At 42.2% G+C, this 24,649-nt stretch overlaps 2 protein-coding genes across 6 annotated transcripts; one reads left to right on the forward strand and one right to left on the reverse strand.

Moving 5' to 3' along the window:
• Positions 1-1,826: 1,826 nt before the first annotated feature.
• Positions 1,827-8,457, reverse strand: zbtb8b (zinc finger and BTB domain containing 8B). Of its 2 annotated transcripts, XM_035909721.2 has the most exons (5): positions 8,239-8,457; positions 5,302-5,356; positions 4,093-5,008; positions 3,800-3,978; positions 1,827-2,774 (listed from the first exon to the last, which is right to left on the reverse strand). In XM_035909721.2, the coding sequence occupies exons 3-5, from the start codon at positions 4,883-4,885 to the stop codon at positions 2,460-2,462; spliced, it is 1,287 nt and encodes a 428-aa protein (XP_035765614.2). In that variant the 5' UTR covers positions 4,886-5,008; positions 5,302-5,356; positions 8,239-8,457; the 3' UTR covers positions 1,827-2,459. The 2 variants fall into 2 exon arrangements, with proteins under 2 accessions (XP_035765614.2, XP_006795243.2); XM_006795180.3 differs by lacking the exon at positions 5,302-5,356.
• On the forward strand, positions 8,302-24,649 carry heyl (hes related family bHLH transcription factor with YRPW motif like). Of its 4 annotated transcripts, none has more exons than XM_006795179.3 (6): positions 8,302-8,462; positions 13,492-13,568; positions 22,945-23,011; positions 23,105-23,188; positions 23,304-23,385; positions 23,558-24,649. In XM_006795179.3, exons 2-6 carry the CDS (start codon positions 13,555-13,557, stop codon positions 24,238-24,240), a joined length of 930 nt encoding a protein of 309 aa, XP_006795242.1. In that variant the 5' UTR covers positions 8,302-8,462; positions 13,492-13,554; the 3' UTR covers positions 24,241-24,649. The 4 variants fall into 4 exon arrangements, with proteins under 4 accessions (XP_006795242.1, XP_006795241.2, XP_006795240.1 ...); XM_006795177.2 differs by lacking the exon at positions 8,302-8,462 and adding an exon at positions 20,438-20,845 and having other exon boundaries at positions 13,506-13,568; XM_006795178.3 differs by lacking the exon at positions 13,492-13,568.

The raw sequence follows: 24,649 nt of genomic DNA on the forward strand, positions 1-24,649 counted from the left end.
AGAACTATTTCTGAAGACTACTTAAAGAAATAACAGGAAACCTTTCCTAATAGGGTTCAGGCTGCGTTGAAGAATAAAGGTAACAAATATTGACTTTCAAGCTTGTTAAAAATGTACAAACTCTGTTTTCACCTTACAATATTTCCATGCATGTGTGCAGATTTCATTAAACTGATGCACTTATAGAGATGTTGTAAAAAAAATGGGAAATAAGATGAAAGAAAAATTAAAGATCATAAAGAATTACTCTACAATTGGCAACTTATGAATACAGGGGTGCTATATTGGAATAATCCAGTTTTTAATTACTACATTCATGTTTCCAGGTTAATCTTGTTACTGGATCGTCGTGGAAGGCTCAGTGTTTGGCTTGGAGTCGTTTAGCTTCTGTTATTGTAAGTTACTTGAAGTGTCCAGCTGTTCTAGGTCTGCCGCCATGAGGATATCTGGCCCATTCCCCTTGAACCTGCGGATCCTACCTCACCGGACACCCTGCATTCTTCTTCTGAGCGACACGTGTCGCCACTGAGAGCGAAAAAGAACCCGCCAGTAAAGAATTTGCTTCAAACCTATTTTCAAAATTTTCTCCAGAAAGTCAGATTTTTGTCAAGCCGTCGCAGCACCCCCTTCTGTATAACCTGGGAATCTCTTGAGTTCCTCAGCTGATTACATCACCGAAATGGCGGTAAAGTCCAACCTGGCCGCAGCACGCGAGCAAACTGTTGTCATGTCACTTGTTGCTGGCTCCGCCCTCTGTGAGGGGGTCATCGACTGGCAGAAGGCACGTGTAACCCAGCCTCTTCAGGGTCCGTCGGGCAGTTCGGAGTGAGATGGGCTTCTCCACCCCGCTGCTGTTGTACAGTGCATGGATCTCCTCAATCGTAACTTGGTTGTTAGCCTCCACCACACTCTCAATCCACTTCTCTCCGTTCTCGTCGACGAGCCGCTTCCTCCCGGTCGTCGCGCGGTCACTCGAGGTTTTCTTCTTCTCGCACCATTCATTGTAAACTCGAGACACCGCAGTCCTTGAACAGCCCAGCAGGTTCGCTGTCTGTGAGATACTGCAACCGGCTCTTCGGGCTCCTACTATCATACCCCGCTCAAACTCACTTAAGTCCCGCGACTTGCCCATGTATCTCCACTTCGTCACACTTCTACGCGATACCTGCGGGAAACGTTGCGGATATATCGTTCTTCTTCTGTGGTGTTCGATACCTCAGCCTCAACGACGTGTCGCCCTCTTCAGCGGCCTCGTTGATTTTTTTTAATGTAACTATACATAACATCCTGAAAAAAACTAAATTAAAACAAAAATTATGAACATAAGATACACTGCAGAGCAATAGCAACAAACTCGGTGCATTGAGTGCTACAGTTTCAAATTAAAAGATGGGAAACGAAAGACTTATAAAAAGTTGTCATTCTCCAGTGAACCTTCATCATGTAACATTACACGAAGGAGCCCTGCTTTTGTCTTTATAGAAAACGTGCAGGTACTATCCAGATCCAAGTAAGCTCACTGCAGAATGGTCTCTCTCTCTCTGTTACACACACCTGTTTGCACTCCTCTGGATCACTAAATAAATGACTATTCTGCAAAGGACAAATGCAGCTGCTTATTTAATGCAGAAACGTGAGAAACCAGTTGCTGGCACAGATTTGTACTGAATAACCACTAGAGTGCGCCGCAGGCTAGTTTTGTATATGATCCAAAACTACATCAAGTACAAAGTTTACTTATACTTCAATAATAAAGAAGAAGTGACTCTGGGACTATTGAAAGAAAAAGATTAAAACAAACAATGACAAAGCAATGACACAATGTCCACAGTTTGAGAACACATTTATTGCAGTGATAACTCCAGTGGCCCCTCTACATCAACAAGACTGTTTTTATACACAAAGTGTAATTTTCTGGACAAAGCAAAACATTTGAGAAGACGCTTTGTCTGTCCTCTGTATATTCAGAAATCCAGCTGGACGGGTGCATTCTTCTTACATACAAGACACACAGTCAGACAGACAGACACACACACACAAACACATTTGGTTTTATCAGTTGTGCAAATATAGGAAAGGAAAGACTACAGTAATAATTAAAAGAAAGAAAAACACATACACACGCATACACAATCACTGAACCTAGTTCCAGTCAAGCAAGTCACTGGAGTAAAATATCTGCAAAACTCAAAGATTTAAAATACAAATTAGTTAATAAATAAATCATCTTACAGTAAATAATACTAACTAGAGATCACCCTGATGGGAATCGCACCAGCCATGACACATAGCCTCTGACTAAAGATCTGTGACGCCATCTTGCACAAATGTGATGAAATCTGACAAACATACAGCCAAACTACAACCCCAACGTGTCCAGGACTACATTTTGGCATGACACACTAGCTCAGACAGCAAGTTCAGAGAAAGACTTTCTTCCTGGGTATAACTGACTGAATTCACAACGCGTGAACTACATCACTGCAGACAGCCAGCTGTCTTTCAAGCATTTGTTTCTCCACTAAGTCTTCCACTCTGCCGACCTCCACCTCGTCCACCTCATCTATAAAGCTGGACCAATCCGTACTGCCGTCTGCTCGTTCCACAGGCTCTGACTGGCTAGAAGGGTGAACAGGGGCTGTTTCATCATGAGTGGTAGTCACACAGTTGCAGCTATCACAGATGCCAAAGCGTCTGAGTCCGGGTGAAACGCTAGAACCGGTGAAGTTTCGTCTGCAGCTCTTGCATGACACCGGCCAGTAGTGTCTGTGGACCTGTGGATGATGAAGACATGGAGGATGTGAATTCATCTGTTTGGACAGTACCAACTTTTCCATCAGCATGCATGCATACATACATACTTTTTTTTTTAAATCCCAGCAGTGGATAGTGCTAAACCTCAGACTACTAGCAGATGCACTTATGGTGCCAATTTGAAACTCTACTCCACTATGACGCTTCATTCTCAAGTTATCACATTCACAAACTTGGGTGTCCACTCCAGCCACCTGCCTGCCCGGCAGGGTAACATCAGCTTTTTATGGCTGAGGGGTAAAAAATAAAAATAAAATAAAAAAATACTGCACTAATGAAACTTACGTCACACAATGGTGAACAGTGAATGCAATTTCACAGTTTTCACTGAATTTCTTCAAGTCACTTAATGAAATTTACTTCAAAATGTCATACTTGCACCTAATATTAAAACAATGTTTAGCATCAAATGTCCTTAAAGTACCTAAAAAATACTCCTTATGAATCTGATACATGAACATAATCTTTTACAGTATCACTTTAATGTTGCAGTTGGGGACTATTTTTAATATTCATGTGACTTTAAAATATTACACTGCACAATGTATTAGTGTGGCATGATGTTTTAAAGTAGAAAAGCTTTAAAATGAGTACTATGGAGCACAATGTAAAATATTTTCATCCATAATAGTGTGCATTGTAAGTTGGAAGCAGCATGACACAGACACTTTAATGAAGTCTTAGCATACAGAAGCTGTATTCTAGTATTGTATCAGGTCTCTGTCATTGAGACTCCTGTAGTAATTACTGACACATGACCAGTGTCGCTGTAATTGTTCAGTGCAAGGGCCCACAGGAATGGAACAAAAACTGAGATGTGTCAGATAATATAAATGTTGTGTATAGATACACTTAATAAAAGAAACAAAATCTAACCTGTTCATGCTAATAGTTTGGGTTATTCAAAAATTTATGAACTAAAGTTGCATAAGGTTAACTGAAATGAAAATGAAATCGACCTGCTTGCAGTGCATGAAATTCTTACACTAAGGGCGTGGCTGCGTAGGTGCTCCTGTCGTGTGAACCTCTTGCCACACATGGGGCAGGGGAATGGCCTCTCTCCTGTGTGGCAACGGATGTGCCTCTTCATGATCCCCTTCTGCTTGGCAGTGTATGGGCAGAAGGGGCACTTGTGGAGTTTCACTGGCACTACTAAGCCATCACCTGAAGGAGGAAAAACACAGCAACAATTCAAACCTACCCCTATCTATTCCAGTTGACAATTTACTAACAACTTTTTAATCGATTAAATGTCCTTGTATTTATTCTGCTAATTACCTGTGTCCTCCCCAAGCCAATCAGACTGGATCTCCATAATTGATGATCCTACAAATCCCAGACCTTCGTCCATTCTGCTTCCTCCAGTGCTGCTACCCAGCCCTTGGGTGAAGCGCTGCCCTACTCTGTCCCCCAAAGAGTTGGGACCTTCACCTCTGGCCAGCGCCTCCATCAGCTGCCTAGCATTAAAGGATGAGCTGTATCCCAAGGGGGAGCGTTCGTTAGATGGAGAGGGACTTGGGGGAAGCAGCCTGCTATGATGAGTATTGTGCAGAGGAGGCCCAGGATAGGATGTGATGACTTTAGTGTCTGGTGACTCCATAAGCTCTTCATCAGGGTCATATTCTATCTTAGGGTTCACCAACTCTGGAGTCAGAGCAGAAGATGAGGATGATGAGAGATTAGTCTGATCCATATGTCCCTTCTGGCCTTCACTCCCAGGTGCAAACTCTTCCCGAGAGGGATAGGAGGTGTCCATATCCCTGGTAGCGCCTGGAGGGGTGGTGACAACAATGGACAAAGGTGTTCTACCTGATGTAACAGACTCCTGACCTAAACCTGACCCCCTATCCGCCTCTGAGACCTGTGAATGAGGCTCTGCAACCCCAGCACCACTGGAAATTGTTGCAGAAGGAGTGCCACTGTCTGCAGGACCCATTCCTCCATCCTCTGTCTGATTCTCTTTCTCCGTGTTCCTCTCCTTCTCCTTGCTGCAGATTTCCAAAGACGACCGGATGTACTCTTTGCAGAAGTTCACCAGATCCGTCATCTGCAGGTAGCTGGCTGCTGACATCACCTCGATGACATTGCTCCTGTTCAGAGCCAGGCGTCCAGAGTAGAGGAAGTCCAGAATAACAGAGAAGGCGTCAGCTGTCACAATGTCCAACGACGCTGTGCTGTAGCGCTGTCCGCTGTCCTGAAAAGAGATGTTTTCAAAAGATAGACAATATTGAGCCAAATGTACCGGAAAACAAATGCTGGAACAGAAAATATTTAGAAAGTGGAACAGGGCTCCAGAGAAATATCGGTACATTTCAAATCATAGTTTTTACAAAACAGCTGAAGGTTTTCAAGATCTCCATTTTCCTGACTTCAAAAATGCTGTTACGCTACTTTCTAGGTCATAGAGCTGCTCCAATATTACCCAACCAATGTCTCTTCACCGGCCCTCAGTAATGTTAAGTATCCAGTTAAAATTCTCATCCTTACCTATACAGCATTCACAGTCAGGCTCCCTTGTGGCCGACCTTCTTCATGTCATTCCCTTTAGTCAAAACAATTTAAAATTAATGTTTTTTGGGAGGTTTTTCCCCCACATCCACCGAAGGACACACTGTGACAGAGTACTTGAGGCTGTGACCTGACCTGTGTAACTCTGCCTGTATGCTGGGTGAGTTGTCATTTCTGTGGACTCTTAAAAATCTGTTTACATGGGCATATTGGTAATATATTTATATCAGTTCTTCTTTTATGAAATGCATAATTTGTCTTAATTTTTGTACTGCTTTTAACACAGATTTTTCTATTTGTAGCACTTAATGCATTGTTTCTGTTGTTTAAATATGACCTCCCTTCATTTTTGGAATTTTTACCTTGCTTATGTTTGTTGTCTGTGAAGCACTCTCTGCCTCTTGTTTGAGAAAAGAACAATATAAAAAAATACTGCTTGTCTGCAGTTTTTAGTTGTGACCTTGGCAAAACACAGTGCTGTGAAAAAAGTATTTTCCCCCTTCCCAATTTCAAATCTCAATTAGATAAAAAGAGAGTGAATGCAAAATTGAGTTTTTTTTAATTACGATTTAATTTATATAAAAAGGAAACAAAAAACTTTTCCAAACTTTTCTGCAGGAATTTTAGCCCCCAGAATTGTTTTAATTCAGCCACATTGGAAGGTTTTCAAACCTGAACCACCTGGTGAAGGTCATGCCCTAGTGCCTCAATTGAATCCAGACTTTGGCTAGGCCACTCCAAAACCTTAAGTTGTTCATTTATTTTATTTATTTGTGAGCCATTCAGGTTTGTTTTTGATCATTGTCCTGTGGCATAACTCAAAAGTGCTTGAGCTTTAGGCCATGAATTGATTGCTTCATGATTTTCTGATAGGGAGCAGGTTCCAGCTGACTGTTCCATAAACTGCAGCAAGTCATTCAAACATTCAAGCAGCAAAGTAGCAAAGCCCTAGACCATCAAAACACCAACATCTATGACTATTGGTATGATGATCTTTTCATGAAATATTGTGTATTAGTTTTATGCCAGATTTAACACAATTCAAACATTCCAAAAACGTTTACGTTTTTATCTTGTCCGGCCACAAACTATTTTCTTAAAAGTCATCAAGGTGTTTTTTTTGGAAAATGTGAGACAAAACTTTGTGTTCTTTTTGGTCAGCAATAGTTTTTTTCATTGGAACGCTCCCATGGATGCCATTTTTGCCCAGTTTCTTTCTTACTGTTAAATAGTAAGTAAGGCCTGCAGGTCTTTAGATGTTTTGTGACCTCCTGGATGAGTCTTTGATGCGCACTCTGAGTAATCTTGGTTGACTCCTGGGAAGGTTCACCGTTATTCCAAGCTTTCTTTATTTGTGGATAATGGCACTCACTGTGGTTCGTTGCGAGTCCCAAAGTCTTAGAAATGGCATCTGTTCTTGAGTTTCTCTAGATGATGTGCTGCTTTTTGAGAACTTTTAGCCTACTTCATTTTGTCAGACATCTTCTCTTTAAGTAATTTTTCAACTGAACAGGTCTGGCAGTAATCAGGCCTGGGTGTGGGCTTAATTTAACAAGTGGGGGCAATTACTTTTGTTTTTTTAAACACAGGGCCAGGTAGAATGGATATAAAAAGTGTAGATACCCCTGTTGAAATGCCAGGTTTTCTATGATGGATGTTAAAAAGAATTACTACAATACATCATTTTAAAATGTTCCCACCTTTAATGTTACCTAAACCTATATAATTTAATTGAAAAAAACAAATCTGAAAAATATTAAAAGTTAAAAACACATAATAAGCTGGTTGTATAAGTGAGCACACCCTTAAATCGCTACTTTGGTGAAGCAAATTTTGATTTAAATCACAGCATTTAGTCTTCTACACACCTACTATCAATAAAAGAGACTCCTCCTTTCCACTGCTGGAGGTTTCTTCCTGCTCATAGGGGATCATAAGATTGTTGGGGTTTTCTCTGTGTTGTTATTGTAGGGTCTACCTCACAATATAAAGCGCCTTGAGGTGACTGTTGTTGTGATTTGGCACTGTATAAATAAAACTGAATTGAACTGATTAAGCCCAAGTAAAGTTAAGCTGTCCTAGTAGGAGTTTCCTGGCAGAATGGTGGTGGCAGTTACATGTTTTGGGGTTGCAGCTGGAACTGGGGCTTTAGTCAAGATGGAGGGCCCCAAATCTTCAGGCATCTACTAGAAAGCTGAAGATAAAGGGAATTTCACATTTCAACATGACAATGATCCCAAGCCAATTCAAATTAACATAAGAATGACCTCACCTGAAGAAAATTAAAGTCTGTAATGGCCCAGCCAGACATAAATCCAATGGAAAAATCTGTGGTGTGATCTGAAGAGGGCTGTTCACAAGAGATACCCTAGCAATCTGACATATTTGAGTACTTTTATAAAGAAAGGCGGGCAAATATTGCGAAGTCAAGATGTGCCATGCTGATAGTCTCCTACCCAAGGAGCCTGACTGTGTTCTTTAAAAAGTGCTTCACCTAAGTATTAGTGTAGAGGTGTGCCCACTTATGCAAAAAGCTTTTTGTAAATTTTTTAATCATTATTTATATTTTCCTCCAACATTTTTTTTTTTTTGCTTTTCAGTTGAATTATGCAAGTTTAGGAAAAAGTTTAGGGAAAAGTGTAAGTCATTTATATCCACTGCAGGTTTGGAAAGCCTTTTCCCCCTTTCGACAAGCGGTATGTGAAAGAACACTCTGGGAAACAGCTGTCACAATAACACAACACACTAGACCTTGAAACTAACGATGAAACTGACTGTAATATATGCCAGTCCGATAATAAATACATTATTCTTGACCAAATTGTTGCATTTACGTCCAAGAAACCACCTTAGTTTAGCCAGCTCTCCTTAACAAACACTCAGAGAAAACAATGGAATCCGTGCTTATGTCCTTACCTGTAGATAGTGAACGAGAAGAGCTCGAAAATAACCGCTTCCTGCAAACAAGACATTCCGATGCGCCTTGAAGACACGGCCTTCAACAAGGATGCTGCAGTCACAGAAGAAGTCACGCTTCCGTTGCTCATTGAGCTCGAACAGTAGTTTGGACAGATAGCAAGGCACTTCCATGGCTGAACTGGCGGCTCTGCCAGGATGAGGGAACAGACGGGTAAACTGAGGTAAACAAGCACTTGTGATCATTAACTGTTGGAGGTGTGTTATTTACAATCGTATTACCACTCAACAATCAACTCCGACAGAGTTGTATTACAAGCTTGACTTATACATCGTTTAAAACCTCCAGGTAAACAAACATTAATGATTATAGACTTTAGTCCTAACGGTGAACAGTTAACTCAGCTAACACCACTGACGCTTGACACTTTAAAAACACAACAAGGATAACGGAGTTTAAACACACAAACATTGACTCAGACACACCTGAACTAACAAAAGTGGAATCACTTTTCTCTGCTTGCTTGCTAGCTAGTGTGTGTTGCTAACGCTGGGTAGCTAGTTGGCAGTACTTTTCCTAAAATAGCCGACTGACGAGACCAGCTGCTTTTTACAAAACCTGTGAAAAAACTGAAATAAAAAGGCGTGAAATACCGACTCACTTGTTTAATTACGCTGACCGTAACAACTCTTTTACCGTAGCACCGCTCGAAGCGAGGCTCTTTTGTCCCATGTCCACGTTAGCCAACAACTTCCGCTTTCGGCCAAAGGAAAAAAAAAAAACAGTGACGTTTTTGTTTATCTGTCCAATCAGTGGCCAGTTCTGCGTCTGCTGTACTATTTTTCCAGGAGGAAGTTATGGTTAGATTGACAGATTTAAATCTTGTTCTGTACACATGCCTCTGACTTCTTTGTGCAAAGGAATAAAACAACATGACTTGCAAAAATACCAGGAATATGTAAAGTAGTGAGATCACCAACTATGGCAAGTTCGACCCCAAGAAAAGGGATTTCTGTCTTCCATGTGCTCTTAGTTCAGGATGCATATTTTACTTTATAGTAAATGATGATGCCATGTTTTTAACTATTAGAAAACGGATTTGTTAAGCTTCTGGACAAATACAGAAATAATCTAAAACGTTTTCGTAACACTGTCTGCACTGAATCTTTCTTTTCCTTACTATATGGCAGTATTCATTAAAAACCAAATCAGCTGATTAATGCTTTCAAAGCAATTCTAGATGTCTCCAGGAGAGACTGTATAACAAAGATGGATGTGACCATCATGATCACACCGTTAGTGTCTGGATTCGGCATTTTGAAGTCTCAGTATATTTTGGCCAATGATCAGCTAAATGATCAGCTCACCATCAGGTTTGGCTAGAAAGCTGCACTCACAGATGGGTGCAAATAAGGTCCAGCTCAGTGATTTGAGTTAGAAGTCAGCTTTTGGCTACAGCTGCCTGTCAGTCAAAGTGGCCACACCCCTGACTTTAAGTTTTAACATAATCCATTGGAGAGACGTTTAACAAATTCATCCAGCACACAGCTGTTACAAAGCAGGAAACTATCCATAAAGAGCAAAACCGTTTTTTGTGATGATGATGATGATGATGGTAATGATGTTTTGGAGGAAGAACCTCCAAGTGTCACCCTCCATCTCTTACCAAGTCCAGCATGCCGCTGTACAACCACAGGCGGCTCGCTCTTGCCCACATTGTCTGCTCAAGAATACTTGTTTATTTGCCTCCCATTTCGGAGAGAAAATAGATCCTTTTTTTATTTTATTTTCAGACATAGCAAGAGTAAACAAGTAGTTCCTTTAGCGCTGCACCACACCCTCTCAGCACAATCCACAGCTCTTAGAAGTGTTTTTACACTGATGGGTGCCGACTGGGCAACTTATTTGTTTCAGATATTTTCCCATGGCAAACAGAGTGAATACAAAGGCTTCGTGGTGGCCTGTGGAAACCACAGGGTAGGCGTACATGAGCCTAAGCACTCACCCCTTTTCTTTTTTTTTTGAAAATGAAATTTATAGCACCTCATAAAAACTCTATTCATGCTTATAAGCACTAAATATAAACCAGTATAAAGCAGAAGGCTTTCACTCAGCTCTTGTAAACTTGACCTGATGGAGCGTTGTGTCCGGCTGCAGGCAAGTCCAGCTGTCAGTTGACCCGACAGGCACAGCCCTAACACGAGTCCATCCCAAAACAAAGCTAAAATGGGCCGAACACTGATGTAGCTCTGCTTATTGACCTTCTTCTGGCTGTGACTCAGGGAAACACAAGGCCTTTGTTTTTGTCATTTGTTGACTTCAGGGCAGGAAACTCCCTCTCTGCAGATCGCAGCCAAGCAATCACACTGGACTTTCTACAATACTGCCCTATCTGTGTGGCAGTTTAGCGCCGGTTTACACCCAGCAACTTCTTAGGAACAAATAACATTCATGATTCATGATTGGGTTTCTTGCCTGTCCCTGTGATTACAACGTCGTGTGATGATTTACTGATTGAAAACCCAGACAAAAAGTAAATAGATGAAGTGATGGCTGTTATGTAAGGTTACATCCAGACTTGGGACCTCACTCATTGTGTGTGTTAGCCACTCTGAGACCCACGGCTGGCACAGAGGGCTCCAGCAGCACCCCTCTGGGTCCCTGTGGTCTGCGCCTCAGCACATAACAGCCACTTAGGCCGGCATTTTCCCAGGCTGAGACAACACACCATGGTGGCAGCGTGAGCCACAGAGAGGGCCTGATTAAAGAGTAGGGACAATGGAGGGAGAGAGAGACAGGGACCGTGGTGGCATTTTCCATCTCTGCCGCTGTCTCCTGGGGGGACCAAGTATGTGCCGTGAAACGTTTGAATTATCCCAGAATCTCTGGAATTCAGACTGAGGCACCACGGAGAGGACCCTCGACCGGGGATCAAAGAGCTTTGAGAGGAGTGCGGTGGACTCGTGGTGAAGTCGAGTGCATAGCGGAGTATGAATGTGTGTGTGCACGCGTGCTTGTGTGTTTCAGGAAACTAACTTGAAAAAGATTAGGAAAATGTTTGAATTTGAATCCCATGTTCTTTTATGGCTTCATGTATAAAGAAAAAAAAACATGTTTGACTTCTGAGTGATCACTGAGCAATGAAATGCAGGCATGTGGTGTGTGTTTCATCCCTTATGAGATCAGATAATGCAATCATAGCCAATCATTCGAAGTCTAATAGAGTGGGCGCCCCTCTTAGTCTGTGGTGGCAGTAAAGGAGAAAGAGAAAAGCGAGAGGGGGAAACCTCGTCCCTTTCTTTCTATCTCTCTCTGTAATTATCACTTAATGTTCTTTGGTAATCTGGAGACGTCTGTCTCTTTGGTTCGTCCTTTCTTCCCTCGCTGGAGAGGAAATGTATAAGTCTGAAATAAATCTGCTAGCCTTTTTATTATTGTATATTTAGCACCAGAACAGAGTAGTAAATGGAGCCAGCCCAGACCACAAGCTTCCGGTATCGCAGGGCTGCAGCGCTGGCTGTCTTTGCCACAGCCAAGTCCAGAGATCAAAGCCTTCTGCACCATATACAGCTAGCAAGGCACTCTCAAGCAATGACCTCAAGCAAGTTTTCATGTCTGAGATAGACAGTGTTGTTTGTGCCCAAGATACACGTGGAGTGTATAGAATGAGTCTACTGTACAAGTATGCCTTTCAACATTTGTATGAGCATCTGTTATGGGCAGTTTTATGAATGTGTGCCTGTCCTTTGAATCCACATGTCTGTGTGGATGAGGAATTGTCTTGTGTTTGTTTGATTTCAAAGCAGGCAGCATTGCATTTACTTACATATATGTATATATTTACATATATATATATTTACACACACACACACACGCACATATATATATATATATATATATATATATATATATATATATATATATATATATATATATATATATATAGGTAGGGGTAGGGGTGCAACAATACTCATATCGATATTGAACCGTTCGATACAGTGCTTTCGGTTCGGTATGCATATGTATCAAACAATACAAAATTTTTAATTTATTTTATCAACTTTCCTTCTGATGATGCTGTCAGTGTTGAGAGCTCAGTGGATCTGCGCTGGACAGTGCAGCCTAGGCGGAGTAGTCGAACGCAGATTCACTGACCGCAGGGCAAGCTAGCTAGACAGAAGTTAAGCTCGTTGCAACATGGCAAATTGAACCTCCCCCACCCTCATTCAGATCTGGCGTTTGAAACTATCTTGGTCTTCATGTGAAGTATGACCCTGAAGGTAAGTGCGTCATGGACAAAAGTAAAATATTATGTTGGATGTGCCACAATGCTCAATTACATGGGTGGGAACTACTGCGTTAGCACAGTTTGCTCGTTAACGTGTTGACGCAGTCCAGCCGCACGCACGGGGCGATCCGCGGTAGCTTGTTAACGGAAATTTGCCGTGTTGTGGCGTTAACGTCATTTCAGATTAACACTGACAGCACTAGTGGGAACACAATGAATATGACTGCACATTTACTCCGACATCATCCTCGTGCAAAGACAAGTGGAAGGAGACAAAAACAACAAGCACGCATGCTACAAACTTTACCCGAGTCATTTAGACAGCCGTTAGCACATGATTCTCCTTATGGGGACCTGATATGTTTAATATGCTGCTGAGAATATAGCCCAGAAGAAGCGTATAGTATAGCTTTTATTTTGGAAAGAACCATTTCTCTGTAATAAACTCTCTTTTCCAAAGATGAGTGATTTCTCAATCAGATATATATATATATTTTTTATTACTTTGTTGTTTCAGCAACATTAAATTTAAAAACTGTACTTTTGAGTTAAAATATATATTTATAATTTTAATAAATGACAAATTAAAAAGGCATGAACATTTTTTTTGTATCGAAAAAATATCGAACCGTGACACCAATGTATCGAACCGAACCGTGAATTTTGTGTATCGTTGCACCCCTAATATATATATATATATATATATATATATATATATACACACACACACACACTGTGATTCTCTTTTTAAGAGACACGTGAAAAATTTGTACAAAGGAGAAAAATAGAAATTAGACAACCAAAATGACTTAAAAATCCATGCTAAGCTGTATTACAATATAGGTGAAACACCTTAAGAACACAAAAGTAACTGAGGCTGTTGAAAGAAGTGAAGCAATGCCTTGATGTAGCAGGATAAACCCTATTAATACATTAAGAAATCTATCTCTGTCTGTCTTTTTAGGCTATCGCCACAATCTTTTCCTCCAGACCACTTCCAGCTTCGCAAGGGTTGCTGCTGGGATGAATGCAGCACGAATGGTATGAATGGTTTCCATATTTGGGATGTAAATTGTTATTTATTACCAATTTAGCCAAACCCTAAACCTAATTCTAACTTTAAAACCAAGTTTTAAAAGGGACAAAAGAAGAAATATTTAGTTTAGAAAGAAGAGGAAATAATGCAAACATGTAAATGCATGCTAAACAAATGCAGTTTAGTAAACTGTATACAGAATATATTGAAATGATGCTTAAATGGTGTTTAAAAAATGCCCGTTTGTAATAGATGAATTTGAAACATGGCTATAAGTGGTGCTTGAGCTGCCAGAAAGGTCAGGCGGTCACAACAGTTTTACTTGTGTTTATTTTTTAAAGTGAGATTATTTTTGTCTAATTTAGTAGTTTTGTGGAATGATCATTTGGCATCTGGAAAAAAAAGTGCTCAATCAAACCCACTTTAGTGTATCCTGTATTTCAGTTTTCTCAAAAAACAAAAAACAAAACACTACTGTACTGACACCAATAAAACCAACTCCCTCAAGGGGATGAGAATGATGGCTGTTATTGCCCACATCCTTCCTCCATCAGCGTCTTTTCTTCCTTTCGCGCACACTCACCGTAATCCCCCTCTAAAAATGACCCAGCAGTGTGGTGGCGGCGAGTTCTTATGCTGGTTTTTCAGGGGCTTACGCTCGCTCTCCTGAGCTGCCATCGGAACAAGGTGTCGGCAGGTCGCCCCCCAGATAAGGCTGTAATCTGAGGTGTAAAGTTAAACGAGGGATTTGGGAAAGTGAGAGGCTGTCAAAGAGCAGCAGCACAGGGGTGTCTAACAGGGACGGGAAAAAGCGTGGCCTGGCTTTGTCTGAGAATCCAGTTTATTTTCATCTCTGAGTGCAAAGCACAGCTTGGATCAATATACATATACATATATCAATCAATCTCCTCCATAAATCTAAACGATGGGCAGCTTCCAAGTCAAAATGCTTCAGCAAAACTGAACTGAACTGAAGAAGCTTCTTGGATAAAAGTTTGAAACATCTCCAAGAAACTTAAAGAAGTCTAGTTGCTGTTCTTTCTAAGCTCCTTAGATTACCGTGACCTGGACATGACTGAGAACCTACGCAGATTTAGTCAAACTTGTTTTTACAGTGGCTAATATTAGCTGAGTCCTAAACACCCCCTCTCTCCACACACACACTCATCAAAATCAGGCACAGTCACATGCATGGCTGAGGGGCACTGCGGATTAGCCTCGAACTCTTTCATTTTTCACTCCCCCCCCACACTCCTTTTTTTCTCTCTTCTCCTCCTCTTTCTCTGTGGCTCGTTAAAGATTGTGTCCTGTGTGTGATGTGGCAGAGGAGTGCAGTCAGAGTGAACTGATTACGGACGAGGGCCAACGTGCCTTTGAGTCATGGCACCGAGCAGCATTCTTCACGTGCTTAAAAATAGTAACAGTCGAGCTTTTTCAGGTTTGTTTTTCCTCACTGGATGACTTTGGGGCATCCTCTGTCAGAATGTAATCATAGCCAGATTCTCTCGACCCCCCCCCCCCCCCCCCCCAATCCCCCGCCTTCAGTTTTCTTTCACGTCGTTATTGGTGAGCTTGCTTAATCTTATGAAGAAAATTGGCTTAGCGTGGGAAAGGCGAGATTGTTTTGGGGGATAGGTTTTCTTGTTTTAGAGTTGTGCACATTTTTTCTTCTTCTTCTTTTTTTTTCAGTGCAGGAGGAAGAAAAAGTGCCAGCTTGTGCCAAACCCTCACGAAGCACAGATAAAAAGGAGCTGAGTGAGAGGGAGGCCGCAACACCACGACAAAGATATGGGCTGTCTAAGCAAAGAGCTTTACAAATGACGATCTCCAGGGGGAAACAGAGCGGGTGGGGTGGGGACAACATAAGGGAGAAGAGGAGGCGAAGAGGAGAAACAAATGTGGATGAATTGGTGGGAGGGGAAGGAAGATGGGTATGGGTGGTGGGGGTAGGGGGTGGTGCAACACAGTGCAGTGTGGAGGGATGGGGGGGGTGGAGGGTGGTAGATGAGAGGGGAAACATTCCCCTTGCCCACATTAAAGACATAAAAAAGAAAACAAACAGAAAAACATGTCTGACATAAAGAGGCTGGTTTCCGCGGCGACAGCACAATGGCTGCCTGTGGCTCTCGGGGCCCTCGCCGTCCCGTCTGGGGCCCGGCACCAGCGAAAGTCACCGCAGTCACAGGGCCCATCAGCGTGTGTGTGTGCCTGTGTGTGTGAAACATGGTGAATGTCATCACAGGCCCAGTGCTGTGGGAACCGTCATGAAAGGGACCCCACTCGGAAGCCACAAAAGCTCCTTTCTGCTTCTTCTCTTCGGCTTTTAGCCTCTTTATTTATCTTTGCAAAGGGGGAGCCAGATGAGGAGGGAGGACTCTCTCGCCCTCTCCCTGTTCTCTCTCTGTGTCTCTCGCTCTCCGATAGACGGCACGACCCGTAGCCGCAGCCATTTTGCCCCACTGACACCTTAAATCACGGCAGCTACTATTTCAGTCGTTCGCTCTGGCTGCGTCTTGCTGCGTTCCTTTGGTAGTTTATTCACAGCTCATCTTAGCTCAATCAGATCATAAAAACACAATGGGTTTCTTTGGAGACACCCTGTGGGCACAAACCTGGCGTTCCCAGGAATGCCTCATATATTCAGGTTATTTGGAGTGAATTGTGAAGACAGCCAGACAGCAAGTGCATCAGGTCCCAGCATTCCTTATGTGTCTGAAAGGCAGATAAATCCCTCATGGGTCCGGCCCAGAGAGTGCCAAGCCAGTCTGATGCCAGTTCCCATGCCAATCCATTCCTGATCCCTGCGACAGAGCAGCCAGGCACAGTCAGACTATTATAAAGGCCTCATACCAATACGGAATCAACTGATTTTGAGGGCATGTGTCAATAGCGCTTGCATGCAGCAGGGCACCATGCAGGGCCCCTTTGACCACATTTGGCCTTTCACAGACTCACTACGGGGCTTCAAGACAGTGAATAAATATTTAACTTGCTTGATGGTTTGATGCTATATTATCATTTTAAGGACCATCTTCAATTTAAATAACATATTTGCAAACACCACTGATATTAATGAATATATGTTTGTTTTCTTGTTGTTTCTTTTCTACTTTCTGTGAATAAGATATTATATTATTATTATATTGTGAATGTGAAGGTGTCCCTTTTTTTTTAGCTTGTTCTATTAGCAAGATTTACATTTTATTATTAATATTTTACTGCTACTTTTTAACATAATAACACAGCACTTTTTTGATTTCCATACAGTTAATCACATTTTCTAGAAAATCTGCATCGTTTCCAAATATTCACTTTTATTAGAAATTTAAAAAATGCATTAAAAAGACCCTCCTTCAGATTTATGATACATAGGATTTTACTTTCATGTCTTTTTTTTTTTTCAGCAGGTTTAGCTCCCTTTGTTTGTTTTTAAACTGGTGCATGTACATTACATTTTGACAAAAAAAATAAATTTGGTTGGTGTACTGTTAATGAAAGCAAACCATGCAGTGAGACGTATCAGTGATCAGTTATTTAGTTTCGCTGAAAAATGCCCAAACAAAATACCCCGCTGAGCTTGTTCCATCTCACAGAGTTTCAAACAATAGCAGCAGTCATGCATCAGAAAGAATAATTGCAGCTGAGTGTTTGTGCCTTATAAATTGTGGGTATGTGCTGTCCACATTCGTGTGAGGGAGTTTCGTGTGTGCGCTAGCTTGTATGAATCAGTGCGTGGCCTCGTCCTCATGTTCATATTTGAGTTGCGCATGTGTGCGTGTGTATGCAAATTGTAAAAGTATGAGCTTGTTAATTTCAATAAGGGACTTTGCCTTGTTGTGGTTTGGTGGGATGGGAGGGAGAGTACTTGAAGTGGCCGACCAAGATCGCCAGAAATCTCCCAGAATTCCATCCCACCATCCAGTGCCAGCTCTCGTCTCCCTCTTATGTTGGCTTTACCGTTCCTTCGCACACGCCCCCACCATGAAACCATTTTCATAATTAATATATCTATTTATTCATTTATCTGCTTAATTACTTTCCATTTCTTTTCCCTTTTTTTTTCTTTTCTTGTAACTTGCCTCATCTCGGAACAGCTGGGCGGTGTGGCCGGCAAACCAGAGCGATCTCTCTCTCTTGTTTTTAAAGAGACGTGCGATACAAATGAGAAAGTAAACCTTTGAAGAGAAGTAAAGAGCGGGTGATAAAAATAGCAATACAGAACACTGAAGGCTGACTTCATAGATGTCTTTTTTATATTTTTTTTCCCCCAGTTTTCTGATGCTGAAATGAAATCCAGATCTGAATTAGAGAATGATTAGTAATGAAAGGATATGTGAACTGGGTAGTGGGGGTTGTTTGCTGGGAGAGAAAAGGGATTTCTCCACTCTGTTAGTCCTGACTCATATCCACCACACTGCGAGCCCCCTGGTGATGGTCACACTGATTACTCACACTTGCCTATTGCAAACACACTCACTTGCACATGTTTTAAGTTATTCCACTACTTTACACATGCGACATGACAAAACGATTGTAGGCTCTATTGTCGTCACGCTGAGCAAGATGAAGCTGAAAAGAACATAAAGACTACTGGAAATCCATTTAAAAGATGAGCAAATTAAAGTTTTAAAAACGACTTCACTTGCCCAACTAGTATACACAAAGACCTCGCACTCATTCATTGTCGCAGCCTATGTTTAAACTAACACACCCTTCCAGTCTGCCAGGCAGGAAGAGACACCCTCAGCTGGGCATTGTGTGCAAGAGGGCATGCCACTTGGCCTCTCTCAGTCTTTCACATACACATATGCACACACTGCTGGGTCACTTAGGCATCGCTCCTAACAACCGGCGCCTGGGTCTCATGTTTCCATGGCAATCTGCACCAGCAATCTTCCCACGGTGGCAGAGGAAACAAGTGCCGCGAGTGAGCTCTGTGTGTGTGTGAGTGTATAGAAAGTGCTATCTTGTCCAGTGAAGAGCCCAGATGTTCAGACACTCAGTGGGGTGACTTCTCTCCTTGACCCTTCAGTACCTGCCCTCATCTCTGCACACACAGGCTGAATAAAAACGATTTGAATAAGCTGGGTTTATCTGTGCCTCACTTCTTATCTTGAAATACTTGAAGCTGTAATTTCAAAAAGATAGTGACAAATCTACATCTTGACATAGAATGCATATGAAAGATAGATGTATATTTAGTTGGATATTTAAATATATAAATGGTTACATATCCCAATATTTCTGGATAACTGTTTCAAAGCCTGTTTATGCTGTTCGACTGTTGCCAGAGCCAACCATATTTAGATGAGAAAGTGGAATGCTGTGTCCTCAGATAACGCTAGCAGCATCAGTTGGCAAGATGGCATGTTTTTAGACCCACACATCTATATGTATAGTTTACATATACTGTATATAAATGATGGGCATAGCCTCTGGGTTCTGCAGTCTCTTTAATGGCCAGCAGGGGCAACTCTTTAAAAAGACTTCCAGTTACTCAATAATAGTTTCCTGGTAATTTTTGGGGTCCATTGCTAGTTTCAAGTCAATGAAGGAAACATTATGTTTTTGGCATACATTACTGTCTTCATTAGGGTAAAAAAGGAAGATGGTACTCTGACCGTTGATTTCACAGTCAGATCCACCTAGTAACAGGATGGCAATACAAAAGAAAACTCAGCTAATGGGACACTAACTGATAGCTGATATCACAGTGGTTCTGTCTATCTTTTTTATACAGTCTATGGTGGATTTCCACATTGAAAAAAAAATCACTCACTCTGAAATTTACAGCTTGTTACCAAAACCCTTTCCCACCTGATACTTTCTGTAGCTTACTATTGCCTATTTTTATCCTTTCATAGCAATTTTTCATAAACGTCAACTATCAGTGTTAACTGATAGCTCAGCACTGAGCTGTGTGGTCAGTTCTGGCTCCATAAAACAACCACAAAGCAATATGTCCATCTCTTCTACACAGTGATATGATTTATTTTAAAGTTTTCTAAAACTTTGTTGACATTATTTGTCGCACTGGAGATTGATAAAAGTGTTATTTTAAAAGGTGAACATAAATGATTGCCATTGCTTGTAAATCCCTGTAGTATACTCTTGGAATGATTTAGGTACTTTAGATGTCACCTTTTAAAACAAGAGCAAAAAACAGCCAACACTGTTAGTTAAACTGCTGACACGGCTTAATTATTCCCACAAAATCCTTCTATACAAGTATAAAACTTTTCTATTTGTATCATTTATGGAGCTCAAAGGTCGGCGCTGGCTGCGTTTCATCTCTGCAGGCGTGTTTTCACTCTGTGCTGTTTCCCTCTCACAACACAAAATTGCTCAAGAACTCGAGTCAAAAGTGACTCGTGAGACTGTGCAAGTATCAGATGTTGTGTATCGCCTCTGTATGATGGAGTGCTTTCACAGTTCATAATTCCCACACTCCTCACCTCGCTCTCCCTCCTGTTGCCATTGTTCTATGGAACAGCATAATTAAAGGAGCAGAATGAGAAAGAAAGCAGGACAGAAGGAAGGAAGGAAGGAAAGCAGGATGAAATTGGAGGCTAATTGACAGAGGATGATTGAGCAAAGGGGTGGAAAGATGAGGCCGAGGGGGGTGCGGGAGAGAGGGAAGGAGGGTGAAAAGCCAGAGAAGGGCAGATTAAAGGGAGAGAGGAGGGACACGGAAAGGAGGCGGGGGAGCCAAAACTGGCAACCCTGCCCAAACTGCCAAAGTCCTGTTTTGTCATTGGGTGGCTGTGACAGAGCGAGCGAGCCAAGAGAGAAATAACAGTGAAAGAGAGAGAGTGACTATGATTGGATGCCAGTGATAGAGTAAAAGACTAAAGCAGCTTGTGAATTTTCTTAGTTGTCATGGGCCCTTGGGGGTTGATCAAGTGGCACCACTGACTCACAGAGAGAGAGAGGGAAAAAAAGAAGACGCATGAAGAACCGACGACAGCGAAAACAACAAACACGAGTGACAAGAAGTAACTAAGGACAACAGAGCTCTTATAAGTAACCGTGCAAGAGAAGCAGAGAGTGACGGGCACACAGGGTGAGTGCTTCATCCAGAGGGAGACTTCCTAAAGAGGCAGAGGCAGGAACCAACGAGATCATCCAGCCAGACCTGTCAGTCTCCTCGTCCTTCTGTCATCAGTCGTCATCGCTCCAGCCAGTGAGGAAGGGGCAGAGAAATGAAGAGACCTCACGATTACAGCTCTCCGGACTCGGACACCGACGAGTTCATTGACGTGGGCCAAGAAGATAGCTACTGGTGAGCCTCCTTCAGTCACACCTGAGATTGTAACACGTTCCCTCCAGTCACGTTTGAAAAGAAAATTACATGGCGCGCGGCTGTATTTAGCAGACAAAGTTAAAGGCAAATTTGCCCCGAGCATGTTTTCCAGTCTGCTGCGCAGTAACGAGTTTAAAAGACTGTGGGAAAAGTTCGAGGTCCCACAAGGTTGTGTTTATAAAGCAATTACAGCAAAATAGAACTTCTTATTATTTAAAGATTCCTGCATTCAGGTACAAAGGTTTTTGTTTTTATTTTTTTAAGTCTTGACACGGTTTAATTTGCATATTATAAATCTTTAAGCAAATTTAAAAACCACGTCAGTGATGTCAGTGTAAAAACTGACGTGTCAACTAAGTTTGAGGCTCAAGTCAGTGAATTTCTCTTGTTCAGAAAAGCAGATATATTATAGATTTATGTTAGATAGATAGGTAAGATATACAGTGTTCACTTTCTGTGTAAAACAGAAGCTTTACAGCAGTTGTTGCACATGTAAGTGCAGGGCTTAGTCGAAAAAGCTGCGTGCATGACCATCCATGTAAAACAAAAAAGGCCCGTCAACGCTGAAGTGTCAACACAGGAGATGAAAACATGAGCAGGAAGTCATTCACTCAGGAATATTAATTTATATATTTATAAAAAATCAATTGATTTGAACCACAATGAGTGATTATAATATGACGTCTTAAAATGAAATGTCTGCAGTTGATGTAGAAAATTTCTTCACATGAGAAACACAAGTGAAAGCTCATGAGTTGGTTTTAATAAACAACTCTAAAATAGTTTAAATATTTTACGTCACATTAAATATGAAAAAAGTGCATTTTCCCACATGAGTTTAGTGTTATCATTCCATGCAAACAATGTGTTATTTAATTAGCAACTTTATGAAAGATCTCCTCGTCTATGTCAGACACACATTTTTGCTGCATTTCCAAGACTGCATTTTCAGGCATCGAAAAACTGCTTTTTCACAAACAAATGAGTTTTTCTCAGCTTTTATTATAAAGTTATAATCCCAACACTGAAATCTTGCTTTTGCACTGGAAAAATCCGATAAAAAATGTGAACTACACAGTCAAAACGGCTGGTTAAACGCTAAAATACTTCTGGAAGAGGAAAAAAAAATCTTCTAACCTTTGAATGCAAACGTGGCCTGCAGCGCCAAGGTGATTAAGTGCAGTCCACTGCATGTAACTTGTTCCATTGTTGTGGAAAATGCCCGATAAACAGTAAAATTACTCTGAACGCTGCACACTCTATTTTAAAGTCATTAAAGCGTTTTGCTTCTTAGATAAATTTGTCAAATTCCTTGACTTAGCATTAAAAGACATTTGGATTCAAAGCGCCAGTCATTAAAGTGTATTTGTAACAGTATACAAAAACTCATTCCCAGCAGTGCTGCTTACATCACAGGCGCTGAGCGAGCCAGTAACGCCAAAGACGGTTTAGATAAATTAAATTGCCATGTGACATGCAAACAGAAGACAGCGCTGCTTTTTCAAGTCAACCCCATCAAAGATAAACCTAAACAAAAACACACAGCTAAACTGGCAGCCCTCATGTTAAAATCTAATAGAAATAAGTCTCTAGCGGGGCAGTTTGGAGGGAGCTGTGAGGCTCGGAGTCTCTTTCAGGCCTGTAAGATGAGAGTTCACAAACAAACACAATCCATATTGGATGACTGTACTCGGAGGAGCTCATGCTCCCATTGCAGCGTGCTGGAGCCCCATGTGAGCGCAAGCATCGCCTCGAGGCTATATAATCATCTTTTCTAAAAGTGCTTTTGCTCAGACGGAAAGGAGAACAGCATGTCATTTCACTGAGACTAATGTCCAGAAATGCATTAAAGTGAAAACAATCTCATCTTCCCTCCTCTCCCGGGCACTGCTCTGCTTTTCTGTGCCCAAAAAACAAATTAGATGAAGGGAGTTGGTGTGCCATCCTGCCTCTGTGTCATATTAAGGAGGGTAATAATAACAATATGCAGGAAAATCAAATGTTTTTTTTTCTTTCTCCCTCTGTGTCCCTTCTTACTCATCTCGCTCTCTTGCTTCAACACTATCTTCGCGGTACAGCCCAGTCACTGGGTCCATGTCTCCAGGCAGCGCCTCGCAGATTCTGGCTCGAAAGAAGAGAAGAGGGGTGAGCGGATTAGGTCATTGGATGTTAGTCGGTTCTGTCTCTTTTTCAGTTGAGTCTGCAACTCAGTTTGCTTTTTTTTTTTTTCTTATGCAGATCATAGAGAAGAGGCGCAGAGACCGCATCAACCACAGCTTGTCAGAGCTCCGTAGACTGGTGCCCAGCGCTTTTGAAAAACAGGTAAGGAATGAATTTGAGATGATGATATTTGTCATAGTTAGACAATAAAACTAAAAGACTAAGCAGCTTTCTGTCATCGTGCCACTGATCAGAGTGTTGCTAATTTTCACTGCAGGGTTCATCAAAGTTAGAGAAAGCAGAGATTCTACAGATGACAGTGGACCACCTCAAACTGCTGCATGCCATGGGAGGAAAAGGTGACAATTTGGACTCTTGCTTGCTGCCCTATTCAGATTCTGCCAAACAGCCGTTCCACATAAAACAGTGATTCATAATTATTTATTATCCTCCTCTTTAGAAAAAAGATTTTTACTGCCTCCCCCTGCATTTATTCAGCAAAGACTAAACTGAACTGTTTTTCCACCTCAGGATACTTTGATGCGAGGGCTCTGGCAGTCGACTACAGGACCCTGGGCTTCAGGGAGTGCGTTGGAGAGGTGGTACGGTACCTCAGCTCACTTGAGGGGGACTCCCCAGACCCTATAGGAGCTCGTCTGGTCTCCCACCTCTCTCACTGCGCGAGTGAGCTAGACCCTCTTCTCCTGCAGTCACCCCCAGCTTCCGCCCTGCCCTTCGCTCCTTGGCCGTGGGCATCCTTCCCTCAAATCTCCCCAAACTCGCCAGCCTCCTCCTCACCTCCTTTCCCCAGCGGGCGAAGGGATCTGGCCCTGCTAGGGAGCTACCCATCGCCCGCCTCCCTACGCCTCACCCCCCTGGCCGGGTGCCAGCAGGGTGCACCACAGCTCCTTGCACCTACAGCTCTTGCCACCGTCCACAGGGTGCCCTCCCTCGCAGCGTCTCCAGTCCTAGCCCCCTCCAGACCGCCACAGCCGTCTCCTCACAGCTCCACCAGGGCCTCACCTCTACCTCTCTCAACCCCTTCCTCTTCCTCTCCTTCAACCTCCTCCTCTTCCACTTCCTCATCCTCCGCCCCTCCACAAGTGTCTTTCAGGCCCTTTGCACCTATGGGGTCTCCCACAGTCCAGCGCAGGGGCTTGAGCGGATCAGCCAAGGCGGCCCAAGGATGGGGGACTGAGATTGGTGCTTTTTGAGGGTCAGCTCTTTAATTGAGCGGACATGGACCTCCCATGTGCTCTATGTAGCAAATATTGGTTCCTTTGGAGAAAGAAGTATTCAACCTTTGATGATTGTTTCTGCTTCTAAAAAGCCATATCCGGTGATGGGTAAAGTTTCAGACGATCACAATCATATGTTACGGAACAAAGAGGGAATGTGAATGAGTAGCTCTGAATAAAGTCGTATTGTTGATTTTGCTTGACAAATACACACAAAGAAGAGTGTCCACCAGAGCCATAATCACAGTAAAACACTCAACAGAGAGTGTGGTTGAGATTTTACTGATCCCAGAACTGTGATGTTTCTGTTTTTCCAAAACATTTGTACTTTTGATCACGCTTTCTGAATGTTTGACAAAATTTCTATAAAGACCAAGTGCCTTTA

The sequence above is a fragment of the Neolamprologus brichardi genome, chromosome 22 (assembly GCF_056152115.1).
Source record: "Neolamprologus brichardi isolate AB-2024 chromosome 22, ASM5615211v1, whole genome shotgun sequence".
Lineage (NCBI taxonomy): Eukaryota > Metazoa > Chordata > Actinopteri > Cichliformes > Cichlidae > Neolamprologus > Neolamprologus brichardi.

Coding starts and splice junctions, on each gene's coding strand:
- heyl (XM_006795177.2), top strand. CDS start 20,766: ATGAAGAGACCTCACGATTACAGCTCTCCGGACTCGGACACCGACGAG. Junction 20,846..22,944: donor GGCCAAGAAGATAGCTACTG/GTGAGCCTCCTT, acceptor TTCGCGGTACAG/CCCAGTCACTGGGTCCATGT. Junction 23,386..23,557: donor GCATGCCATGGGAGGAAAAG/GTGACAATTTGG, acceptor TTTCCACCTCAG/GATACTTTGATGCGAGGGCT.
- zbtb8b (XM_006795180.3), bottom strand. CDS start 8,412: ATGGAAGTGCCTTGCTATCTGTCCAAACTACTGTTCGAGCTCAATGAG. Junction 5,009..8,238: donor TTCTCGTTCACTATCTACAG/GTAAGGACATAA, acceptor ATCTCTTTTCAG/GACAGCGGACAGCGCTACAG. Junction 2,775..3,799: donor TACGCAGCCACGCCCTTAGT/GTAAGAATTTCA, acceptor CATCATCCACAG/GTCCACAGACACTACTGGCC.